The sequence below is a fragment of the Dama dama genome, chromosome X, assembly GCF_033118175.1.
Source record: "Dama dama isolate Ldn47 chromosome X, ASM3311817v1, whole genome shotgun sequence".
NCBI classification, from domain to species: Eukaryota; Metazoa; Chordata; class Mammalia; order Artiodactyla; family Cervidae; genus Dama; species Dama dama.
In genome coordinates, this window is record NC_083714.1 from 129,497,590 (window position 1) to 129,522,366 (window position 24,777).

Sequence of the window (24,777 nt, forward strand, 5' to 3'; positions counted from 1 at the left end):
GAATATTGGAAATAAAAGCAAAACTAAACAAATGGGACCTAATGAAACTTAAAAGCTTTTGCACTACAAAGGAATCTATAAGTAAGGTGAAAAGACAGCCCTCAGATTGGGAGAAAATAATAGCAAATGAAGAAACAGACAAAGGATTAATCTCAAAAATATACAAGCAACTCCTGTAGCTCAATTCCAGAAAAATAAATGACCCAATCAAAAAATGGGCCAAAGAACTAAACAGACATTTCTCCAAAGAAGACATACAGATGGCTAACAAACACATGAAAAGATGCTCAACATCACTCATTATCAGAGAAATGCACATCAAAACCACAATGAGGTACCATCTTATACCGGTCAGAATGGCTGCTATGAAAAAGTCTACAAACAATAAATGCTGGAGAGAGTGTGGAGAAAAGGGAACCCTCTTACACTGTTGGTGGGAATGCAAACTAGTACAGCCACTATGGAGAACAGTGTGGAGATTCCACTGGTATTTCTATTGTGTGTGTACTTCTGGAGTAAATAACCAGTATTATCAGCAAAGTTAATAAAGAGGGTTCTATGGAAGACTTTGTTTTAAAAAATTGATGTATAGTTGATTTACAATGTTGTGTTGATTTCTGCAGTACAACAAAGTAATTCAGTTATATACACACACACACACATTTTTTATACTTTTTCATTATGGTTTATCTTAGGATAAGGAGTATTGTTCTCTGTGCTATATACAGTAGAATATGTTTATCCATTTTATGCATAAAAGCTTACATCAGCTAACCCCAGCCTCCCACTCTATCCCTCCCTCAACCCCCTCCCTGCTTGGAAACCACCGATCTGTTCTTTGTGTCTGTGATTCTGTTTCTGTTTCATGGATAGCTTCATTTGTGTCATATTTTAGATTCCACATGTAAGTGATATCATATGGTATTTGTCTTTCTGACTTTACTTAGTATGATAATTGCTAAGTCCATTCATGTTGCTGAAAATGGTGTTATTTCATTTTTGTTTATGGCTGAGTAGTATTTTATTGTGTATATATATACCATACCTTCTTTATCCACTCTTTTTTTTTTCTTTATCCACTCTTATTTTGATGGACATTTACATTGTTTCCATGACTTGGAATAGTGCTGCTAGGAACAATGGGGTGCATATATCTTTTTGAATTATAGTTTTGTCTGGATATATGCCCAAGAGTGGGATTGCTGGACCATATATGGTAAGTCTTAATTTTCTGAGGAAACTCCAAACTGTTTTCCACAGTGGCTGCACCAACTTAAATTCCCACCAACAGTGTAAGAGGGTTCCTTTTCCTCCACACCTCTTTCAGTGTTTGTTATTTGTAGACTTTTTAATGATGGCCCTTCTGACTGGTGGGAAGTACTACCTTATTTTAGTTTTGATTTGCATTTCTTTAATTATTAGTGATTGCCTCTTGACCATCTGCATGTCCTTTATGGAGAAATGTCTATTTAAGTCTTCTTCCCATTTTTGTTGTTGTTGTTGTTTGTTTGTTTTCATTTATTTTTATTAGTTGGAGGCTAATTACTTTACAATATTGTAGTGGTTTTTGTCATACATTGACATGAATCAGCCATGGATTTACATGTATTCCCCATCCCAATCCCCCCTCCCACCTCGCTCTCCACCCAATTCCTCTGGGTCTTCCCAGTGCACCAGGCCCGAGCACTTGTCTCATGCATCCAGCCTGGGCTGGTGATCTGTTTCACCCTAGATAATACACATGTTTCGATGCTGTTCTCTCGAAACATCCCACCCTCGCCTTCTCCCACAGAGTCCAAAATTCTGTTCTGTACATCTGTGTCTCTTTTTCTGTTTTGCATATAGGGTTATCGTTACCATCTTTCTAAATTCCATATATATGTGTTAGTATGCTGTAATGGTCTTTATCTTTCTGGCTTACTTCACTCTGTATAATGGGCTCCAGTTTCACCCATCTCATTAGAACTGATTCAAATGAATTCTTTTTAATGGCTGAGTAATATTCCATGGTGTATATGTACCACAGCTTCCTTATCCATTTGTCTGCTGATGGGCATCTAGGTTACTTCCATGTCCTGGCTATTATAAATAGTGCTGCAATGAACATTGGGGTGCACGTGTCTCTTTCAGATCTGGTTTCCTCAGTGTGTATGCCCAGAAGTGGGATTGCTGGGTCATATGGCAGTTCTAATTCCAGTTTTTTAAGAAATCTCCACACTGTTCTCCATAGCGGCTGTACTAGTTTGCATTCCCACCAACAGTGTAAGAGGGTTCCCTTTTCTCCACACCCTCTCCAGCATTTATTGCTTCTAGACTTTTTCATAGCAGCCATTCTGACCGGTATAAGATGGTACCTCATTGTGATTTTGGTTTGCATTTCTCTAATAATGAGTGATGTTGAGCATCTTTTCATGTGTTTGTTAGCCATCTGTATGTCGTCTTTGGAGAAATGTCTGTTTAGTTCTTTGGCCCATTTTTTGATTGGGTCATTTATTTTTCTTCTTCCCATTTTTGAATTGGATTTTTTTTTGTTGTTGTTACTAAGGTTGTATTAGCTATTTGCATATTTTGGAAAATAAGCCTTTGTTGGTCTCATCATTTGCAAATACTTTCTTTTATTCTATAGGTTGTCTTTTCATTTTATGGTTTCCATTGTGTGTGCAAAAGCTTATAAATTTGATTAGGTCTCATTTGTCTATTGCCTTGGGAAACTGACGTAGGAAAACATTGGTATGATTTCTGTCAGACTATTTGGCCCATAATCTCTTTTAGGAGTTCTAAGGTGTCATGCCTTATGTTTAAGTCTATAACCCATTTTGAGTTTATTTTTGTGTATGGTGAGAGGGTGTGTTTGTTCCAACTTCATTGGTTTGCATGCGGTCCTTGGTGGTTCAGGCGGTAAAGCATCTGCCTGCAGTGCAGGAGACCTGGGTTCAATCCCTGGGTTGGGAAAATCCCCTGGAGAAGGAAATGGCAACCCACTCCAGTATTCTTGCCTGGAAAATTCCATGGACTGAGGAGCCCGGTAGGCTACAGTCCATGGGGTCGCAAAGAGGCAGACATGACTGAGCGACTTCACTTTCACTTTCCAACATTTCAACATTGCTGAAGAGGCTCTTTTCCACACTGATTTTCAACAAAGGAGGCAAGAATACACTATCAATTGTATGTATGTGGGTTTATTTCTGGGCTTTCTATATTCTGTGCCATTGATCCATATGTCTGTTTTTGTGCCAATATCACTGTTTTGATTACTGTAGCTTTGTAGTATCGTCTGAAGTCTGCATGCTGCTTTGTTGTTTTTCTGTATGACTGCTTTGGGAATTCTAGGTCTTTTGTGGTTTCACAAATTTTAAGAGTATTCTATAAAAAATGTCATGGGTAATTTGATAGGGATTACATTAAATCTGTAGATTGTTTTGGGTAGTCTAGTCATTTTAACAATACTAATGCTTTCAATCCAAGAGCATGGGATATCTGAAAGAGATAGTTTTAAAGTAGCTTTCCTTTTAGAACCAAAAGGAATGATTCCATTTGATTTCTCTAATTTTTCTTAGCCTAGATATCCTAGTACAACATGAGAAGTCTCTAACAAAATTGATTTTGGCTCAAGTATTTTATTGATGGGTTGTCCCTGTTGCCTCTCTGCTCACTGGAGCTGGTTCATAAGATTATCTAAAAGTAAAACAAGTAAAAGAACAACACTTGAGAAGTTAGAAGAGATGCTTTGCTAAAAGCCTAGCAGCCTCTAAGTGATTATAGAGGCAGCGGTCATAGGCCAATCTTGTCTTGTTGGCTGAGGCTGAGAGAGGGTGGAGGGCTTACAAGGGTCAACTTGGGCCTTCAGCGACTTCTAGAGAGAGCTTGCAAGAGCAGAGGAGCCAAGGGTCTGGTTCCTTTTCATTTTCCCTGGGTTTCAGCTCAGATTAAATTATTTGGGATTCCATAGTCTCTGTAAGAAGTTTGAAATTTCTCATTAATCTGGTGTGTACTTTAATAGTTAACATTTTTCACAACTAATTTTCAGGCTCTGAGGAAACAACTAGCAGTTTTTTAAAAATGAAAAACCAGGTAGGCATTCATTTGTTTACAGGGGTTCAGAAATGTCTGTTTAGGTCTTCTGCCCAATTGTTTCAGTTTACTTATTTTTAGTTGAGGATAATTGCTTTACAATATTGTGTTGGTTTCAGCCACAGGTAAACATATGTCCCCTCCCTCTTGAACCTCCTTCCCACCCCTCTAGGTTGTCAAGAGCACCAGTTTGAGTTCCATGTGTCATATTACAGTCTCAGTCACATAACATATTCTCATTACACATGGTAATGTTTATGTTTCCGTGATACTCTTAATTTATTAATTTATCCTACCCTCTCCTTTCTGTCCTGTGTGCTTAAGTCTGTTCTCTATGTCTGCATCCCATTGCTGCTATGCAACTAGATTCATAAGTACTATCTTTCTAGATTCCATATGTATCTATTAATATATCATATTTATGTTTCTCTTTTTGACTTACTTCACTCTGTATAATAGGCTCTAGGTTCATTGACCTCATTAGAACTGACTCAGAAGTGTTTTTCTGCATGGCTGCGTAATATAGCAATAACATCAACGTAGCAGGAAACAAGAGGGTTTTTTATAACTAATTTTATGGACACATAGCTTATTTACAATGTTAACTATGTATTATGGTTTATCACACAATATTGAATATAGTACTTGGGAGGGAGGGAAGAAAAGAAGAAAGTATAAATAACCATAGAAACTAAGATAACAGTATTAACAGGAGTTATAACAGGGGTTACAGGACATGGTGTCATTAATAGACTTGGGTCATATATTTTTAACATGTTGGTTAATGTTTGAGTTCTAAAGTTCTTTAAAAATTCTAGGAACATGTGTCCTAAAATTCTGTAACATCCCAAGTTTCTTAGGGCCCCACATTTCATCTTTAAACATTTATTCAGCAACCATTTTTACAGTTTATGAAAGTGGTCTTATGGTAGGAGCTTAGTATATACCTGCTAGTGGGAAAAATAGACCCATCCATCAAGAGATAACTGTAAAACAGTATGGTAAGTGGTATGCGAGGTCAGGAAAAAAGTCACATCTACTAGTTTATCTGCATACTCAATATACTTTGTTCTCATGAGTCATCCTCTAAAGCTCTTTGTGTATAAGTCTTGTCTGTTCTGTAGAAACTCAGGTTGATCTCTACTTTTTCAAGGACACAACCTAACCTTGTAAAGTGAAGGTAATTTAGGAGAGTAAGGAGGGAAGCAGAAGGTAAGTGTTCCGGAGCTCCTGGGTGGTATAGTGTGAGGGCTTTGCTTCCCAATGCAGGGGTCATGGGTTTGATTCCTCGAGGAGAGCTAAGGAAAGCAAGCTAAGAGAGAGCTAAGGAGACTTACTTACTCTGAACTATAGTGTTCTAAGAGAGCTAAGGAGACTTGCTCACTCTGATGTATAGTGGTCTAAGAAAAACTAAGGAGACTTGCTTACTCTGACTTATGGTGTTCAAAGGAGAGCTATGGAAACTTACATACTCTGACCTATAGTGCGCTAAGGGGAACTAAGGAGACTTCCTTGCTCTGACCTATATTTGCTAAGGAGAGCTTAGGAGACCTAAGAAGAGCTAAGGAGACTGACTTACTCTGACTCATAGTGTTCTAAGGAGAGCTAAGGAGACTTAATAGTGTTTAGTAGTGGCCTGCTGTGGGACAGGGTCTCTGACTACAGCAAACCTGGGTTACCCAGTGTGTGGCCAAATCCCTCTTGGAGGTCGCCCTTAGCCCCACCATAGAGCCGCCAAACAGACGACCCACAACAGATTTCCCAAGCTGGGGATCCATCAAAGGGACTTAGAACCTCCTGGAATTTGACTTTGTAGTCCAGTAGGAGACTGAGTCAGAGTTTCCCGTGAGTGTCCAGGAATCTCAGGTGGCGGTGTGAGTCAACAGTTTGGGCTCAAGCCAAACAACTGGGAGGGAACAGCAGCCAAACACAAAAAACTGGATTAAAGATTTACTGAGCATGGCCCCACCCATCAGAACAAGACCCAGTTTCCCCCTCAGTCAGTCTCTCCCATCAGGAAGCTTCCATACGCCTCTTATCCTTATTCATCAGAGGGCACACAGAATGAAAAGCACAATCACAGAAAACTAACCAATCTGATCACATGGGTCACAGCCTTGTCTAACTCAATGAAACTATGAGCCATGACATGTAGGGCCACCCAAGATGGACGGGTCATGGTGGAGAGATCTGACAAAACATGGTTCATGGGAGAAGGGAATGGCCAACCACTTCAGTATTCTTGCCTTGAGAACCCCATCAACAGTATGAAAAGGCAAAAAGAAGATATGACACTGAAGGATGAACTCCCCAGGTTGGTAGGTGCCCAATATGCTACTGGAGATCAGTGGAGAAATAACTCCAGAAAGAATGAAGGGATGGAGCCAAAGCAAAAACAATAACCAGTTGTGGATGTGACTGGTGATGGAAGTAAAATCCTATGCTGTAAAGAACAATATTGCATGGGAACCTGGAATGTTAGGTCCATGAATCAAGGTAAATTGGAAGTGGTCAAACAGGAGATGGCAAGAGTGAACATAGACATTTTAGGAATCAGTGAACTAAAATGGACGGGAATGGGCATATTTAATTCAAATGACCATTACATCTACTACTGTGGGAAATAATCCCTCAGAAGAAACGGAGTAGCCCTCATCATCAACAAAGAGTCCGAAATGCAGTAATTGGGTGCAATCTCAAAAATGACAGAATGATCTTTGTTTGTCCCCAAGGTAACCCATTCAATATCACGGTAATCCAGGTCTATGCCCCGACCACTAATGCCGAAGAAGTTGAAGTTGAACAATTCTATGAAGACCTACAATACTATCTAGAACTAACACCAAAAAAAGATATCCTTTTTATCATAGGGGACTGGAATGCAGAAGTAGGAAATCAAGAGCTATCTGGAGTAGCAGACAAGTTTGGCCTTAGAGTACAAAATGAAGCAGGGCAAAGGCTAACAGAGTTTTGCCAAGAGAACACACTGGTCGTAGCAAACACCCTCTTCCAACAAGACAGACGACTCTACACATGGACATCACCAGATGGTCAACACCAAAATCAGATTGATTATATTCTTTGCAGCTGAAGATGGAGAAGCTCTATACAGTCAGCAAAAACAAGACTGGGAGCTGACTGTGGCTCAGATCATGAACTCCTTATTACCAAATTCAGATTTAAATTGAAGAAAGTAGGGAAAACCACTAGACCATTCAGGTATGACCTAAATCAAATACCTTATGATTATACAGTGAAAGTGACAAATAGATTCAAGGGATAAGATCTGATAGAGTGCCTGATGAACTATGGATGGAGGTTCGTGACATTGTACAGGAGGCAGTGATCAAGACCATCCCCAAGAAAAAGAAATGCAAAAAGGCAGAATGGTTGTCTGAGGAGGCCTTACAAATAGCTGAGAAAAGAAGAGAAGCGAAAGGTAAAGGAGAAAAGGAAAACTATACCCATCTGAATGCAGAGTTCCAAAGAATAGCAAGGAGAGATAAGAAAGCCTTCCTCAGTGATCAGTGCAAAGAAACAGAAGAAAACAATAGAATGGGAAAGACTAGATATCTCTTCAAGAAAATTAAAGATACCAAGGGAACATTTCATGCAAACATGAATACAATAAAGGACAGAAATGGTATGGTCCTAACAGAAGCAGAAGATATTAAGAAGAGGTGGCAAGAATACACAGAAGAACTATACAAAAAAGATCTTAAAAAAAAAAAAAAAGATCTTCATGACCCAGATAACCACGATAGTGTGATCACTCACCTAGAGCCAGACATCCTGAAGTCTGAAGTCAAGTGGGCCTTAGGAAACATCACTATGAACAAAGCTAGTGGAGGTGATGGAATTCCAGCTGAGCTATTTCAAGTCCTAAAAGATGATGCTGTGAAAGTGCTGCACTCAATATGTCAGCAAATTTGGAAACCTCAGCAGTGGCCACAGGCCTGGAAAAGGTCAGTTTTCATTCCAATCCTAAATAAAGGCAATGCCAAAGAATATTCAAACTACAGCACAATTGCACTCATTTAACATGCTAGCAAAGTAATGCTCAAAATTCTCCAAGTGAGGCTTCAACAGTACATAAACTGATAACCTGCAGATGTTCAAGCTGGATTTAGAAAAGGCAGAGGAACCAGAGATCAAATTGCCAACATCCACTGGATCATTGAAAAAGCAAGAGAGTTCCTGAAAAACATATACCTCTGCTTTATTGACTACGCCAAAGCCTTTGGCCGTGTGGATCACATCAAACTGTGGAAAATTCTTCAAGAGATGGGAATACCAGACCACCTTACCTGCCTCCTGAGAAATCTGTATGCAGGTCAAGAAGCAACAGTTAAAACCAGACATGGAACAATGGACTGGTTCCAAATTGGGAAAGGAGTATGTCAAGGCTGTATATTATCACCCTGCTTATTTAACTTATATGCAGAGTATATCATGCTAAATGCTGGGCTGGATGAAGCACAAGCTGGAATCAAGATTGCTGGGAGAAATATCAATAACTTCAGATATGCAGATGACACCACCCTTATGGCAGAAAGAGAAGAGGAACTAAAGAGCCTCTTGATGAAAGTGAAAGAGGAGAGTGAAAAAGCTGGCTTAACACTCAACATTCAAAAAACGAGGATCATGGCATCCAGTCCCATCACTTCATGGCAAATAGATAGAGAAACAATGGAAACAGTGAGAGACTTTATTTTGGGGGGCTCCAAAATCACTGCAGATGGTGAGTGCAGCCATGAAATTAAAAGACACTTGCTCCTTGGAAGAAAAGCTATGACCAACCTAGACAGCATATTAAAAAGCAAAGACATTACTTTGCTGACAAAAGTCTGTCTAGTCAAAGCTATGGTTTTTCCAGCAGTCATGTATGGATGTGAGAGTTAGACCAAAGCTGAGTGCTGAAGAATTGATGCTTTTGAACTGTGGTATTGGAGAAGATTCTTGAGAGTCCCTTGGACTGCAAAGAGATCCAACCAGTCCATCCTAAAGGAAATCAGGCCCAAATATTCATTGGAAGGACTGATGCTGAACCTAAAGCTCTAATACTTTGGCCACCTGATGCAAAGAACTGACTCCTTGGAAAAGACCCTGATGTTGGGAAAGATTGAAGGCGGGAGGAGAAGGGGATGACAGAGGATGAGATGGCTGGATGGCATCACCAACTTAATGGACATGAGTTGGTGATGGAAGCCTGGCGTGCTATAGTCCATGGGTTCACAAAGAGTTAGACATGACTGAGCAACTGAACTGAAGGAGAGCTAAGGAGAGGTACAGGGACCAGATCTAGGCAAGTTGGTTTCCAGTACTTTTTATTTCACCTCCAATCTCCAATTCAGCTGTACCCTCCAGTAAATTAACTAATAGTTTATATTCTTAGCAACACTTTATTTGTAGTTTTTCAGGAACCTCCATGTTTTTCTCCACAGTCTATGACAATTGACATTCTTACCAAGAGTACTCTTTGTACATTTTTTGATGGTGGCCATTCTCACCACTTTGGCGTGATATCTCATTGTGGTTTTGATTTGCATTTCTTTTCCTGTGATGTAACATACTTTGCAGGATCAGAAATAAAATTTAAAATCATAACTAGGAGCTGCCACCTTCAAAATCAAAATCAGGAACTAGAAACATCTGTACACACTGCAGGTAACCAATACACCCTAGCACATTTGATTTAATAGCCTGTATAAGAAATGAAGTCCAATCAAATCCTTAACATTTTTAAAGTAACAGATGAAACCACACTACTGTGAAACTTTGTAGTGGAAAGATTTTAGAAATATAGGATAGCATTCAACTCATTTTATTGTACCTTTTGAAATAGAAGAGTGGTAGAGTTATAAACATTTGGAAGCTCCATCAAAGTGCAAAAAGAATTTCAACTTCCCTGATTTCCGAGGCAAGTCAACTCTGTATTTTTTGAAAGATTTAAGGAAAATACTTGGCCTAAAATTAATATCTCACATCCCCAAATTTCTTGGAATTTATATATTGGGATGCTGATGGTTGGTGTTATCAGCTCTCTCAAAATCTAGTTAGCTCAACAAAGTAGATTTCAGTCCACTTCTTTGGTAAAACAAACCTTTTCATCATAAATATCAAATAGCCAGAATTTGGATTAAATTGAACCCCATGTTATGATGGCAATTGAGAAAATTTTCCTACCATAGAGTAACCCAAATTGCAATGATTTTGAGAGTGAAATACATCCCAAACTGTATCATAGTCTTATAACAAAACAGCTTAATCCTCAAACCATACATAGTGTGTTGTCAGTAAATGTTTCTTGAAGCAATGCATCATTGGTCAGCCTTCAGATTCTCCATGCCAGGAAAACCCTCCATAATATTCTGTAACAGACAAAATGTTTCTTTTCAACACCATCAGAGCAATACTTTACCCCATAATAGCTAAAAAAATTCCATCATAAGTATGTGCATACACATATATACACACATATACATTTATTTATACATACCTCATTTTGTTTATCCATTTATCCATCAATGGAGATTTAGATTGTTTCTGCTTTATGGCTGTGAACATTAGCTATACAAATATCTATTTCAGTCTCTACTTTCAAGTCTTTTGAGTGTACACCCAGGAGTAGAATTGCTGAAGCATATGATAATTCTTTTTATTTTGAGGAACTGCCATACTGTTTTCCATGGTGGCTGCACCATTTTACATTCCCTCCACAATGTACAAAGGTTCTGATTTCTCCACATCTTCTTCAGCACTTGTTTTCTATTTGTTTCTTATAATAGCCATTCTAATGGCATTGCTAACTATTAAGACTTTTGATTTTGAGAAATGAAATATAAAATTCAGTTTGTGGATCTGAATTAGATTTCCCACTCGTCTTTTAGACAGTTTGAAAACTTTGTCTGCCAACAAATACTCAAGTAAAACACAAGTAAACATGAAAAGCTTCTAACCATGGAAGTTACGGAGAGCTAGTCACGAGTAGGGCTTTAATTCATAGCTGGAGAGCTGTGGGCAAGTTCACTTACCTCTCAGCCACTTCCTTGGGTTGTTGGAAGGATTAAATTGTCACATACTTTAAAGTCCTTTTTAATAGTGCCTGGCACCAGGGATGTGCCAGGCAGTGTTTCAGGGCGAGTTGTTATTGATTGGAACTCATGATTTGAACTCTTCTTGAGTTCCATCTTGATTACCAGAGGTCCAAACCATACGTAGCTAGGATATTTTTATTTCCTTTTTGGTGGATTTGCCAGACTATATCTGAAACCCTGAAACCTATAAAGGCATTTGTCAAGTCATTTACTGCCTCACCAGATATTAAGAACTTCTTAAAAAGGAAAACGTTGTAGGAGAGGAAACAGAAAATTACCGTCATGTGTACAGGACTACAAATGGGATTATTTTCTTGGGAGAAAACTTTATAAATGAAAACCTCTTAATACAGCAAAAGACTGAATATAAATACCATTTCTCTTTGAAAATGCTATGCCATGGTCTTCATTATTTGTTATAGTTCTAAAGTGCTTTTCTTCCCAGGAAGCTTATTACAAACTGTCTCCTGACCAGATTCAATTCAGCTCCTTTGCAGGGGAACCACCCTTCAAAATGCACCAGAAACAACAGATCAGAGAGTTTGCAAATCAAGACCCAAAGTTGTTTTGCATGGATATTGCATTGTATGAAGTGTGACCCTACAGTTTATCATTAAGGATTCAAATCATTTCATCCCCTTAGGCAGAATATTCAGTTATGAGCTAGAGTCAAACTATAGTAGACAAGTTGTAGATTCTTTGAAAGCGGGCTTCTAATGGAAATGCTGACAATCCATTAACAGCAGGAGGGCTAATGGCTGCCTCTAAAAATATACCTAAGGATTACAGTAATAAAAACATATTTTAAAGTGCCTGCTCAAATTTCAAGGATTTTTTTTTTCTGTCGCTCTTAATAATAGGCCACCCTATCCTTTTGGGCTTAATCTAAGTTAATGCTGTTGTACTACAGCATTTTTTTCTGTCTGATTTTGAGGGGTTTGGGTGTCATTTGACAGAATTATCAATGCCTTTAATGGAAGGTAAATAATTGGTGTATTTGTAGCATTTTGGAATTTTAAATCTGGAAAGGATCTCAGTGATCAGCAAGGCATCTCTGTTGGTGTCTGCTGGAGGAGATCTGAGCTCCTTAAAAGTTTATGAGCTAGAACTTAAAAAGGGAAAATAACTGCTGGGGAATTGTTGTGCCTGAGGTCTTTCTCGCGAGACCCACTCTGGTCTTACCCCAGGAAGACTGCAGAGGAATCAAAAGGGCTTGATTACTGAGAATCTCATCATGTCAGAGATGTGGGGAGAGGCCAGCACTGTGATCTTGGCAAACCGAGTTCCTACCTGCAGAGCCCAAGCAGTAGCCCCAGCCAGCCGCTGTACTTCATCTGCAGAGTCAAGTCATTGGTGCCATCTGACCTGGGAACTCAGTGGCCCAAGTCAGTCCAATGTGGGTCTTCAAACAAAATCTTTGGGCCCTGAAGCCTTGTCTGTCCTCACTCATGACGAGGAGCTGAGTTCTAGCCCCCAGTCACTGCTGGGTGAAGCTCCCAGCCCCACCCACCCAGAACGCCTGGGCAGAACACCTGGGGAGCTGCCCAGTCCAGCAGTACTTGAGCAGAGCCCAGCAGACAGCCGGTGGCACTGCTGAGCCAGGGAACTGAGGATGCAGATCAGCTTCAATAAGGACCACAAAGACAAAGCGCCGCTCCAGCCTTCAGGCTGATTCTCCCACCATGCCTGGGAAGGGAAGCTAATTCACAGCCCCACTCATTGCTGAATACAGTGTGCAGCCCACCCGACCATGGCCCTGAAGCACACGGGAAGCTGCCTAGCCCATCTAACAGCACTTGAACAGAAAGCAAAACTGATGGCCCTGTCTGGCCAGGGAATTCAGTACACAGTCTTGCCTTACTCAGGCCTCTAAAAACAAGCTGTACAAGCCCTGGGGCCTATTCTGTTGCCCTACCAAGAAAGAGAAGCTAATTCATAGCCCCACCAGCTGCTGAGTGTAGTACCAGTCCTCAGCACCTAGTAATCCTGACCAGAAAACCCAGCAAACTATGGAGCCCAACCTACAGCCTCACTTGGGGAGGAGGTAAAAGATCTGTGCACTGAAGACTACAAGACACTGATGAAAGAAATCCAAGAAGACACCAATAAATGGAAAGATAACTCACGTTAATAGATTGAAAGAATTGTTAAAATGTCTGTACTACCCAAAGCCATCTATAGATTCAATGCAATTCTGATCAAGATTCCAATGGCATTTTTTTTCCACAGAAATATTTTAAAAAAAAGTCCTAAAATGTATATGAAATCACAAAAGACACCACCCAGACAGCCAAAGCAATCTTGAGAAAGAAAAACTGAGAGGGCATCATACTTCTCGCTTTCAAGCTGTACTGTAAAGCTATACTAATCAAAATAGTATGGTAGTGGCATAGAAACAGACACACAGGCCAACAAAACAGAATTGAGAGCCCAGAAGTAAACCCATGCAAGGGAGCCAAGAATACTTAATAGAGAAAAGACAATTATCTTCAATAAACGGTGCTGGAAAATTGGATAGTCACAGGTAAAAGAATGAAAGTAGACCTCTATCGTATAGCTCCACAAAAATTAACTTGAAATAGATTAAAGATTTTAATGTAAGATCATAATCCATAAAATTCCCAGTAGAAAATATCAGAGAAAAACTCCTTGACATGAGTCTTAGCCATGATTTTCGGGTTGGACACCTAAAGCACAAGCAACAAAATAAATGAGACTACATCAAACTAAAAAGCTTCTGCATGGCCAAAGAAACCATCTATAAATTTAAAAGACAGCCTACAGAAAGGGGAAAAAAGTTTACAAACCATATATCTGATAAGGTGTTAACATCTAAAATATATAAAGAACTCATACAATTGAGTAGCGAAAAACCAAGTAATCCAGTTTAAAAATGGGCAAAGGACCTGAATAGACATTTTTCCAAAAAAGATATACAAATGGTGAACAAGTACATGAAAACATGTTCAACATCACTAAATCAATAGGGAAATGCAAGTTGAAACCACAAAGAGAGATTACCTCATGCCTGTTAGACTTGTTCAGTCCCTAAGTTGTGTCCGACTCTCTGCAACCCCCTGGACTGCAGCACACCAGGCTTCCTTGTCGTTCACCATCTCCCAGAGTTTGTTCAAACTCATGTCCATTGAGTCAGTGATGCTAGTGGTTGGCATTTAAAAAGACAAAAGGTAACAAATGCTCTGAAGTATGTAGAGAAAAGGGATCCCTTGTGCACTGTTGGTGGGACTGTCAACTGGTACAGCCACTATGGAAACATTATGAAGGTTCCTCAAAAAATTCAAAATATGATCCAGAAATTCCACTTGTGGGAATACAGTTGACCCTTGAACAACATGGGTTTGAACAACATGGGTCCACTTACACTTGGATTGCTTTTTCAGTATTAAATACTAAAGTACTACATGATCCACAGTTGGTTGAATCCACAAATGTAGAACCACAGATACAGAGTGCCAAACTATAATGTTATACATGGATTTTTTTTACTTCACAGAGGGTCAGCACCCCTACCCCCTTATACTGTTCAAGAGTCAGCTGTTTTATCTGCAGGAAATGAAAACTCAGGTTCATAGCAGCAATATTTACAATAGCCAAGACATGGAAACAGCCTCAGTGTCCACTGATGGATGGATGGATAAAGTTGTGGTGTGTGTCTGTATATAGTATAATGGATTATTACTCATCCATAGAAAAGAAATCCTGCCATTTGTGGTAACATAGATGGACCTTGAGGGCATTATGCCAAGTGAAATAAGTCAGAGAATGACAAATACTGTATGATCTCATTGACTGATTTGTGTTTACCAGAGGTAGGGAGTATGGGAAGAGGAAATTGCAGAAAAAGGGTCAAAAGGTACAAAGTTCCAATTATGAGGTAAGTACTGGGAATGTAATGTACAACATGATCACTATAGTTAACAGTGTGTGTGCTATATATGCAGGTTCTGAGAGTACATCCTAAGAGTTCATCACATGGAAAAAAAAATTTGTATCCATGAGATGATGGATATTAACTAACCTTACTGTAGCAATCACTTCACAATTTAAATGAAATTATTATCTTGTACACCTTAAATGTATATAGTGCTGTATGTCAACTATATCTCAAAACTGGAAAAAGTTTTAAAAGGTTGGGAAGGTGAAAGATATTTTTAGCAATCCAGTATAGAAAAAAAGGTTTCTCATATCAGTCACTTTGCATTTGTTTATTAGTAATGCCAAACATTTTTTTATAGTTCATTTATAAGTCTTTTGTGAATTACCTATATGTGCCAAATGCTCATTATTTTCTTTTGGGTTGTAAACTCTGTTTATATACCAGGCTGCTTAGTTTGTATTTAAATGTTGCAAAAAATTTTTCCCTTTTCTTCATTTGCCTTTTAGCCTTTTACCTTATTTCATAGTGACAGTGGTTTGTTGTTGTTGTTTTTTTGAGATATCAGTTCAGTTCAGTTCAGTCACTCAGTCGTGTCCAACTCTTTGAGACCCCATGGACTGCAGCACGCCAGGCCTCCATGTCCATCACCAACTCCCGAAGTTTACCCAAAATCATGTCCATTGAGTCAGTGATGCCATCCAGCCATCTCATCCTCTGTCGTCCCCTTTTCCTTCTGCTTTCCATCTTTCCCAGCATCAGAGTCTTTACAAATGAGTCAGCTCTTCGCATCAGGTGGCCAAAGTATTGGAGTTTCAGCTTCAACATCAGTCCTTCCAATGAACACTCAGCACTGATCTCCTTTAGGCTGGACTGGTTGGATCTCCTTGCAGTCCAAGGGACTCTCAAGAGTCTTCTCCAACACCACAGTTCAAAAGCATCAATTCTTTTTTTTTTTTTCAATTATTTTTATTAGTTGGAGGCTAATTACTTCGCAACATTGCAGTGGGTTTTGTCATACATTGACATGAATCAGCCATGGAGTTACATGTATTCCCCATCCCGATCCCCCCTCCCACCTCCCCTCCCCCACCCGATTCCCCTGGGTCCTCCCAGTGCACCTTTCCCGAGCACCTGTCTCATGCATCCCACCTGGGCCGGTGATCTGTTTCACCATAGATAATATACAAAAAGCATCAATTCTTTGGCACTCAGCTTTTTTTATAGTCCAACTCTCATATCCATACATGACTAATGAAAAACCATAGCCTTGACTAGATGGACCTTTGTTGGCAAAGTAATATCTTTGCTTTTTAATATGCTATCTAGGTTGGTCATAACTTTCCTTCCAAGGAGTAAGCGTCTTTTAATTTCATGACTGCAGTCACCATCTGTGGTAATTTTGGAGCCCTCCAAAATAAAGTCTGCCACTATTTCCCCATCTATTTGCCATGAAGTGATGGGACCAGATACCATGATCTTAGTTTTCTGAATGTTAAGCTTTAAGCCAACTTTTTCACTGTCTTCTTTCACTTTCATCAAGAGGCTCTTTAGTTCTTCTTCACTTTGTGCCATAAGGGTGGTGTCATCTGCATTTCTGAAGTTACTGATATTTCTCCTGTCAGTCTTGATTCCAGCTTGTGCTTCATCCAGCCCAGCGTTTCTCATGATGTACTCTGCATATAAGTTAAATAAGCAGGGTAATATATACAGCCTTGAAGTACTCCTTTTCCTATTTGGAACCAGTCTGTTGTTCCATGTCCAGTTCTAACTGTTGCTTCCTGACCTGCATACAGATTTCTCAGGAGGCAGGTCAGGTGGTCTGGTATTCCCATCTCTTTCAGAATTTTCCACAGTTTATTGTGATCCACACAGTCAAAGGTTTTGGCATAGTCAATGAAGCAGAAATAGATGTATAGAAGTTTTCAATTTTTATATAGCCAAACACTAATCTTTTTTTTTTAATGGTTTCTTTCTTTGCTTTTATGCTCCCACACCCAAAGGTATTTCTACATTGTGAATCTTACCATACCCCTCTATTGATTACAATCTTCCGGGGCTCTTCTGGAGAAATCCTGGTGCTCTAGCTTCAACTACTGTTACCCTATAGGCACTGGGAGGTCCAGTCGAGCCAAGCAGTTATGCTTAGCACTGCCTACCTAGCACCCTCCGCTTGGAAAGCCAGTCCCAGGGACTCAACGCCCCTTTCCACCCCTTCTTCCCCATGTCACTGAAGCCCCAGTTTGGATGTGACCACCAAATTACCCTTTTCTTCCCCTTCTTGTAACAGCACCGGTCCCCAAGGTCTCAGTAGTAGTTTGTAAAATGAAAAGCTCAAATGATAAGCAAAGTCTAAGAGGGCTAGCAGGAGAATTGGCTCTCAGGGCCAGTTTAGAGCAGAGGATTAGAGCAAGCAGCTGGGGGCTGAGGCTCTACAAGGAGCAGTGATGACAAACTAGAGCACAGAGCCCAGGCAGCCTGGGGAGGATGCTCGGGCATGGGGAACAGAGTTTTCGAGGGCTGAGGCAGGAGGGCAGATGGGCAGGGGCCCAGTGCCAGGACTAGGTTCCCCAGAGGCTAGAGGACAGTGTTGCAGAAGAGCTTGGCTCTGAAAGCATTAGGCAACAGTCACTGGCGGTCCCAAACTGGGAAAGCCATCTTATCACCCTGACCTCCTCCAGCCCCATGGTCTCCTACACCAGCCAGTGGTATCAGCTTTCTTGTTTCATGGGCCAGAAACTAGTCATTTGATTCTGCTTCCTCCCACACCCCACATCCCATCTGTCACGAGTCCTGTTGGCTCCTCCACTTTCAAAATGGAGCCAGACCATATACCCGGCTTCTCTGGTGGCTCAGTCAGTAAAGAATATGCCTGAAATGCAGAAGACAGGGTTCGATCCCTGGGTCGGAAAGATCCCCTGGAGAAGGGAATGGCAACCCACTTCAGTACTCTTGCTGGGAAATCCCATGGACAGAGGAGTCTGGCAGGCTGCAGTCCATGGGGTTGCAAAGAATCAGACACAAGCAAGCGACTAAACCACCACCACCAAATACCGCATGATTCCATTTAGATGACATTCCGCAAAAGGCAAAACTCTAGGGACAGAAAACACTTCTGCGGCCCAAGCCTGGGGTGCGGGGGGGGGGTGACTACAAATGATCTCAGTAACTCGATGGTAGTGGTAGTCACAAAACGGAAGGCATTTATCAAAACTCTCAGAACTGTACATTAAGAAGCTTAACTGGAAATTATTAAGTAAACCTTAAAAAAATAAATAAATAATACAAAATTTTAAAAAAAGAAATTATTAAGTAAACCTTAATAAAACAAGAGGAAAAAAAATCATACCATACTTCTAGCCATTTCTCACCATGCTCGCGGCTGTCATCCTAGTCCAGGGTGCCATCATCCCCTCAGGTTCTTACTGAGGGCTCTTCACTGTCATTTGTTCCCAGCACAGCAGCCACAGGGGTCCCCTTTCAACCATAAGTCCGTGTTTTTCTTTTGCTCAGAACTCCAGAGCTAAAGGAACTCTCCAGAGCCTTCTCTACTCCTCAAAGGCCAAGTTTACACCAGGCCACACCCACACATGCCCCTACTCACCCTCCTGGCTTGTCCCGGGACATGTACCATGTGCTCCCTTCTCGGGGTTCTGTCTGGAACGTGCTTCTCCCTGATTTCCATGCCCCTGGTCCCCTCCCCATCACCTCTTTCAGGCCTCTGCTCAACTCACAGTTGCCGCCCATCCACCTGCCCGGGCCCCACCCCAATCTGCTAACCTCTTTTGCTTTTTCTCCTAGATCATAGTTTCATCTGACATACTCATTTTTTGTTTCCTGTGTGATTCTTCCCTCCTTCCCATGAGGAGAGGGGTTTTTGCTGTATTTCCCGCAGCCCTTCTACCCGGCACATCACAGACAGCAGTCAGATTGGGAGAAGGGGAACAGGCGGTGAGAAGGGATGACTTCCAAGAACCAGCCGTGATAATAATCGGATGTGGCAGCATCTTCCTGCCCCGGAATCTCACTCAGCACCGCCCGCCCCTGCCCCGAGACAGTCTGGGGGACACAGGCTGTCGTACTAGCCTGTGTTTGTATGTGCTCCCATCCTTCCTGCCTTGTTCATTTCCCTGCTCTGCACACGGCTCCTTTAACACATGCCTTCTCTCCCTTCTCTCTCTAGAAGCAGATGTTCCAGGAGAGGAGCAGCCGGATGCTGCACGCCTTGTCCCCGAAGCAGAGCCCTGTGAGCAGCCCCACCAGGAGCCGGTCCCCTTCCCGCTCCCCGTCGCCCACCTTCTCGTGGCTCCCACACAAACCCTCACCCCCCTCCTCACCTAAAGCCGCCTCAGCCTCCATGAGCAGCATGAGTGAGGGGGATGAGGATGAGAAGTAAAGGCTGCTGCCTGACAACCAGAGCCCCCGCCACACGAGAGCCCCCACCACATGGGGCAGGGGGGGTGCAGGGCGGGGGCATAGGGGACGCCCTGCGGGGGGAGGGCAACAGTCGCTGGCGCTGCAGCTCAGCCCACGACATAGCTCCCCTCGGGACCAGCTCCCCCTCAGTCTCCACTCTGCCCCAAACCCAGGCTCTGCATGGAAGTTTCCAGGCGGGCAACCTATACAGACCTTCTTAGCATCATCTAGAACCACCCTTCTTTAACCTTGCTAAGGAAAGAGGCAGAGCACCCCTGGGAGACTCGCACTGAGTGGGGTGTCTTCTGCTTTGGTCCTTACTTCCACCCCCACCAGGTATATCACCCATGGAAGCAGCTGTACCCGAAGTCTGCTCCTTTCAGCTCCTAAGGGCCATGCACGTTGCCTCCTACCGCCCAAGCGCTGCCAGAATAAAGTTATTTCCAGTAGAGGTGGCACAGTGCTTCTGAAATAGTCAAGCTACAGACAAACGCCAGCCTTCTCAGTTTAGCCACTGAGACCAGAGGTTGCAACGCATCAGTCCTTTGCAGTTCTAGGAACGTGGCGTCTAGACCAAGCCTTGCTTTAGGCCAGATATATCCCAGGTCACCTAGTGTGAACCTCAACTTCTCATGCCAAGGACAGTTCTTTCCAGGAGAATGCCCCCTAAGGCCTAGTGTCTTCTCCTGGCTGTACTCTTTCATCATTGGTTTGACTTCCTTGTTCTCTAGAAATTACCTTAGTCTTGGTAAATGCAAGAGAACATCCTATAGACATATACACACAAGGAGCCGCTCTGCTTTGGCTCTGAGTTTAGCAGATGGTTGCTGTTTCCTGAAGCTTCTCCTTCAAGGATGCTGTCATGGAATGGCTTTTCCCATTTCTGACCAGTGCATAGTTCTGCAGACCTCAAGCAGCAGTTTGATGTCCCAAGCCACAAAGTATACCAATAGGGGGTGCTACCTGCACATATCTGTTCTATGTATGCTCCCAAGACGCCATCCAGGGTGTGTACCATATGCAACAAGTCAGTGGTGGCGGCATTTTATACTGTCCCCTTCTCCATCTCCCACCCTAATACCCCACTGAAATCCTCAGCCTTCAGAACTACCTGGTTCCCTTGGGACTTGGGCACCTTGTCAAAAGCTCATCCTGCATTCCTGCAGAAATGTCTTGTCCCAGCCAAGAAATCGGCGGGTGGTGCTCGTGGCCTCCCATCATCGTTGCAGGTGGAGGAAGGCTCTGGGGGTTTCATTGAGCACAGTGGGAGCCTCAGCCTCTGAACAGGCCAGGCAGTCCTGTAATTACTCCCAGCCTGAGGCTTCAAGTGGGTTGAAGACGCTAAGCCTTCCCACCGAGGTGTCTGATGTTGCTATCTGCTAAGCACGGGTAGACGCGAGCAGGTAGAGGCGAGGGGTGGGAGTAGACGCCTGGGTAGAAGCGGCATCGTCTGGCTGTGCCATTGGAGCCAGGGGCCCAGAACAGTGACACGGGCAGAGCCCAGCATCCCTCGGGACAGGAACACTCCCTTTCAGAGGCCTCGGGGACCAGCCTTCTGGGAGACACATGGGGCAACCAAGGAAGGAAGGTGGCATGTCTTTCCCCTTGCACTGGGGTTGAACTACCTCCCTGCCCACCTGGAGATGGTAGGGTTTGTTGGGAAGCGGAGCCACAAGGCTCAGCTGGCTTGGGCACTCCCTTGTTCCTGGCAGTTTTTGCAGAACTCTGTCGAGCATTCATGTGGGACAGAGAGCTGGTGGGAAGATGGCGCGTGAGAAGAAAATTTCTTGCTGCCATCAAGGCCCAGAGGATGGCCACGTGCTTCCACTGTGCTGTGTGATCTCTCTCCCACCGTGTTCCCCAGGCACACTGGCCGCATATGCCCCCGTCTCTCAAGCACTGACAGGAGGCAGCAGCCAGCTGCACAAGGCAGTGGGAACAAGGGAAGAGAAAAGGAGAACGAGGTGCCTGGAGGAAGGAGAGAAGCTTCAAGAAAATCTGCATGCTTGACTCATGTGAGGGCCTCCCTCTGTAGGAGAAACTCTCTTGGGAATGCCTTTTCTGGTTCTAGGCTCCGGCCCAGAGCAGATAAACCCATGTTTACCTGATTCCTGCTCCGGAGCAAACAGCTTGGCATTCACGTACCAGGCGGCCTCTGACTTTGCAGGCCTTACACATCACACTGACGCGTGCTGCCGCCATGACTCACATTCAGCGCCAGGGACAGGCCATCAAACCCACAAGCGGGTTCCAAGTGTCACCCCAGGCCCACTTCTGACCGTTAACAATACCTCCCCTCCCAAGGCTGCAAGATTAATGAGAAGGGATGGGGGAGTCTGCAACCCAATCTTTGTTGCATCCTGGCCACCAGCTTCTCCCTGCCCCTCCTCCCCTGCCTGGGAGGAGACGTGGTGGCTGGCTGGCCACAGTCATGGCCCCAAGGGAGTCAAGGCTGGCATGGGAACGGTACCAAGTGTGACTCAAGCTCGAGAGGTAAGCAGAAATGCCAGAAAGCAAGGAAATGTTCTTTTGCTCTAAACAGGGAAGGAAGCTTCAGACTGAGGGCTGAAGGACAGCAATTTAGGTTGTGGAAGAAGGCAGGATAGGTGAAGAAGGGCAAGCGTGGGAGCACGGTGCCTGTCCGCTCCCTTACAGGGGTCGCTCACTCCCTAACAGGTGAAGAATGCAGGCTTCCTTTCACTGACAGCCAAGGTTAGTGGGTACCCGTGCAGGTTGTGGGTTCCCCCTGCCCAGCTTTCCCATTTCAGCCCTTCTCCATCAGCTGTCACATCTTCCTCCTGGGGACCCCAAAATCCAATGTTCACCAGCTAAAAACCCAGGGCAATTGTAATGTCAGAGTCACACTGAATGGCCCGTTTGTGGCAAGCCAGCTCCCACGGGCCAGGACTTGGCAAAGGCAAAGGAAACCAACTTTAAGAGGAGTGATCCCGAGACCCAAGCCTGCCTTCTGACCTGCTCTGCGGGGAAGACACACAGCTGCAGGACGGCCTGAGGTTGGAGTTACTGAGAGGCCATCCTTGGCAGGAGGGACGGGAAGAGCGTGGATTCCTCCTCTCCATCTTGGGACTTATCAGCCAGGCACGCCCCGGGGAGAGAGACGCAAGATGGCAATATAGACTCAGCTGAATCCGATGAGCCCGAAGGGAACAGAGATGTCCCTGTTCCCCAGGCATCCGGTCAGCACTAGTCTTGGCCATCAGATTTTTCTTCTTTTAACAAAAGAGCTCATGAGGCATTCTGCAACTTCTACTTCTCTCTAGACTTGAGTTTTTTTGTTGTGTCACTGCAATGTGTCCCGGGACAAAGCCATAAGAAGAGCATACATACTTCAGACTATGCTGTACATATAAGACAAGATGATGACGACTCATCTGGGTTAAAGCACGACCTTACACCCAAGCGTTTGCTCTGGTGCTGAATCATGCGAACTTCTGGAATCAGCCCCCACCCTCTCCCACCTCTGCACCTCCCTCTCCGTGCTCCAAACCCACTCCTGCTTCCCAACAGGACATGGCATTCTCAACTTGTTTATAAATAAAGGGATGCAGAATTGCACTTTTTGCTTATTGTGTTTCTTAAAAGCGTGCTGCTGTGTATTCCTACTTACGAGCTCTGGTGCAATATGGAAAAGCAGAGGCGTAGCCACGGTCCTGCCTCCGCCCAGCTGAGCCCAGCCCTGAACGATGGGGCTGTTGCCGGGCAGCACGGGCCAAGCCTGGAGCTGCCAGCCAGTTCATGCCTGACAAGGAAACAGCCTAAAGGTCCATTAACAGATGAGTAGATAAAGAAGATATGGTGTATATACATAATGGAATAGTACTCAGCCATAAAAAAGAACAAAATAATGCCATTTTCAGCAACATGGACACAACTAGACTGTCATACTAAGTAAAGTAAATCAGAAAGACAAACACCATATGCTATCACTTGTATAGGGAATCTAAAATATGGCACAAATAAACCTATCCATGAAACAAACAGACTCATGGACACAGAGAACAGGCTTGTGGTTGCCAAAGTGGGGGGGGGGGGGGGTGTCGGAGGGATGGATTGGGATTTTGGGGTCAGTAGATGGATAAACAAGGTCCTACTGTACAGCACAGGGAACTATATCCAATCTCCTGGGATAAACTTTAATGGAAAAGAATATAAAAAAAGTATGTGTGTAACTGAGTCACTTTGTTATACAGCAGAGATTAGCACAATATTGTAAACCAATGATAATTCAATAAGAAAATAGCTGGTTAGTATCACTTACCTGGAGGGGAGGTCATGCCAGGGGCCCAGCCAGGACCCTGAGTTGTAGGCTTCACTGCCAACTTGCTTTCTGACCTCTGTCAAAGCCCTTCACTTTTCTGACCTCAGTGTCTGCTTTTGTAAAATGAGGGGATTAGAGGAAATGGTTTCTGAGGTCTCCTTTGCCCATAGAAGTCTCTGAATTCAGGAGGCAGGCTCCTGGTCCCTAAACTTCTCCAGCTATGATGCTGTCACTGCGGTGCCATGACAAAGGGCTCACCCCTCGCTAAGAGACTGGAGAGCTGGCCTGGGGCCTCCACACCCAACCGCATAGGGGGCCACTTTCACACTGCAGCCTCTGTAGGTTCTTGGGTTCTACCCACCATTCTTACCTTGCCACCTACAGCTTTTCACCTGGGCCTGAACACTGGAGTGTGGCCATTTTGACCACTTTTCCATCTTTGGGGCAAAGCTTCTTTCATGGGCTGCTAGCAGAGAGATGGGGCTAGAGGTACTAAATCAGGATTCTAAAGGTCAACAAATTAAGGCAGACTGTTGTTCTCAGCATTGTGGTGGTGCCCTCCACTAGTGGAATTTAGGAGCTTCTATTAACTTCAGTGGGCTTCCCTGATGGTTCAGTGGTAAAGAATCCACCTACCAATGGAGGAGATGCAGGTTCAATCCCTGGGTCAGGAAGATCCCCTGGAGATGGAAATGGCAACTCACTCCAGTATTCTTGCCTGGAGAATCCCATGGACAGAGAAGCCTGGTGGGCTACAGTTCATGGGGTTGCAAAGAGTCTGACAGTACTGAGTGACTAAACAACAATTAACTCCATTGGCATGGTCTAGCTCTTTGAAACAACAACAGTTCTAACATTAGCCTAGACTTTAGAAGAAATAGAACCAGGCCTGCAGGCAGCAGGGGAATTCATTTAAAAACAGGATACCTATCCTTCATAGACCACAGTACCTGACTTTTCCCACACAGATCAAACATGTCCTTGACAGGCTGAATTTAGAGTAACTCGACTCTGACATT

The 24,777-nt window shown here is 43.3% G+C and overlaps 1 protein-coding gene across 3 annotated transcripts in view; it reads left to right on the top strand.

Moving 5' to 3' along the window:
• PCYT1B (phosphate cytidylyltransferase 1B, choline) overlaps positions 1 to 23,047 on the top strand; it is a 147,839-nt gene extending 124,792 nt beyond the window's left edge. For all 3 annotated transcript variants that reach the window (XM_061136216.1, XM_061136215.1, XM_061136217.1), the window contains exon 8: positions 19,247 to 23,047. In XM_061136216.1, the coding sequence (XP_060992199.1) occupies positions 19,247 to 19,459 (213 nt within the window). In that variant the 3' untranslated portion in view covers positions 19,460 to 23,047. The remainder of the gene's footprint in view (positions 1 to 19,246) is intronic.
• Positions 23,048 to 24,777: the final 1,730 nt, after the last annotated feature.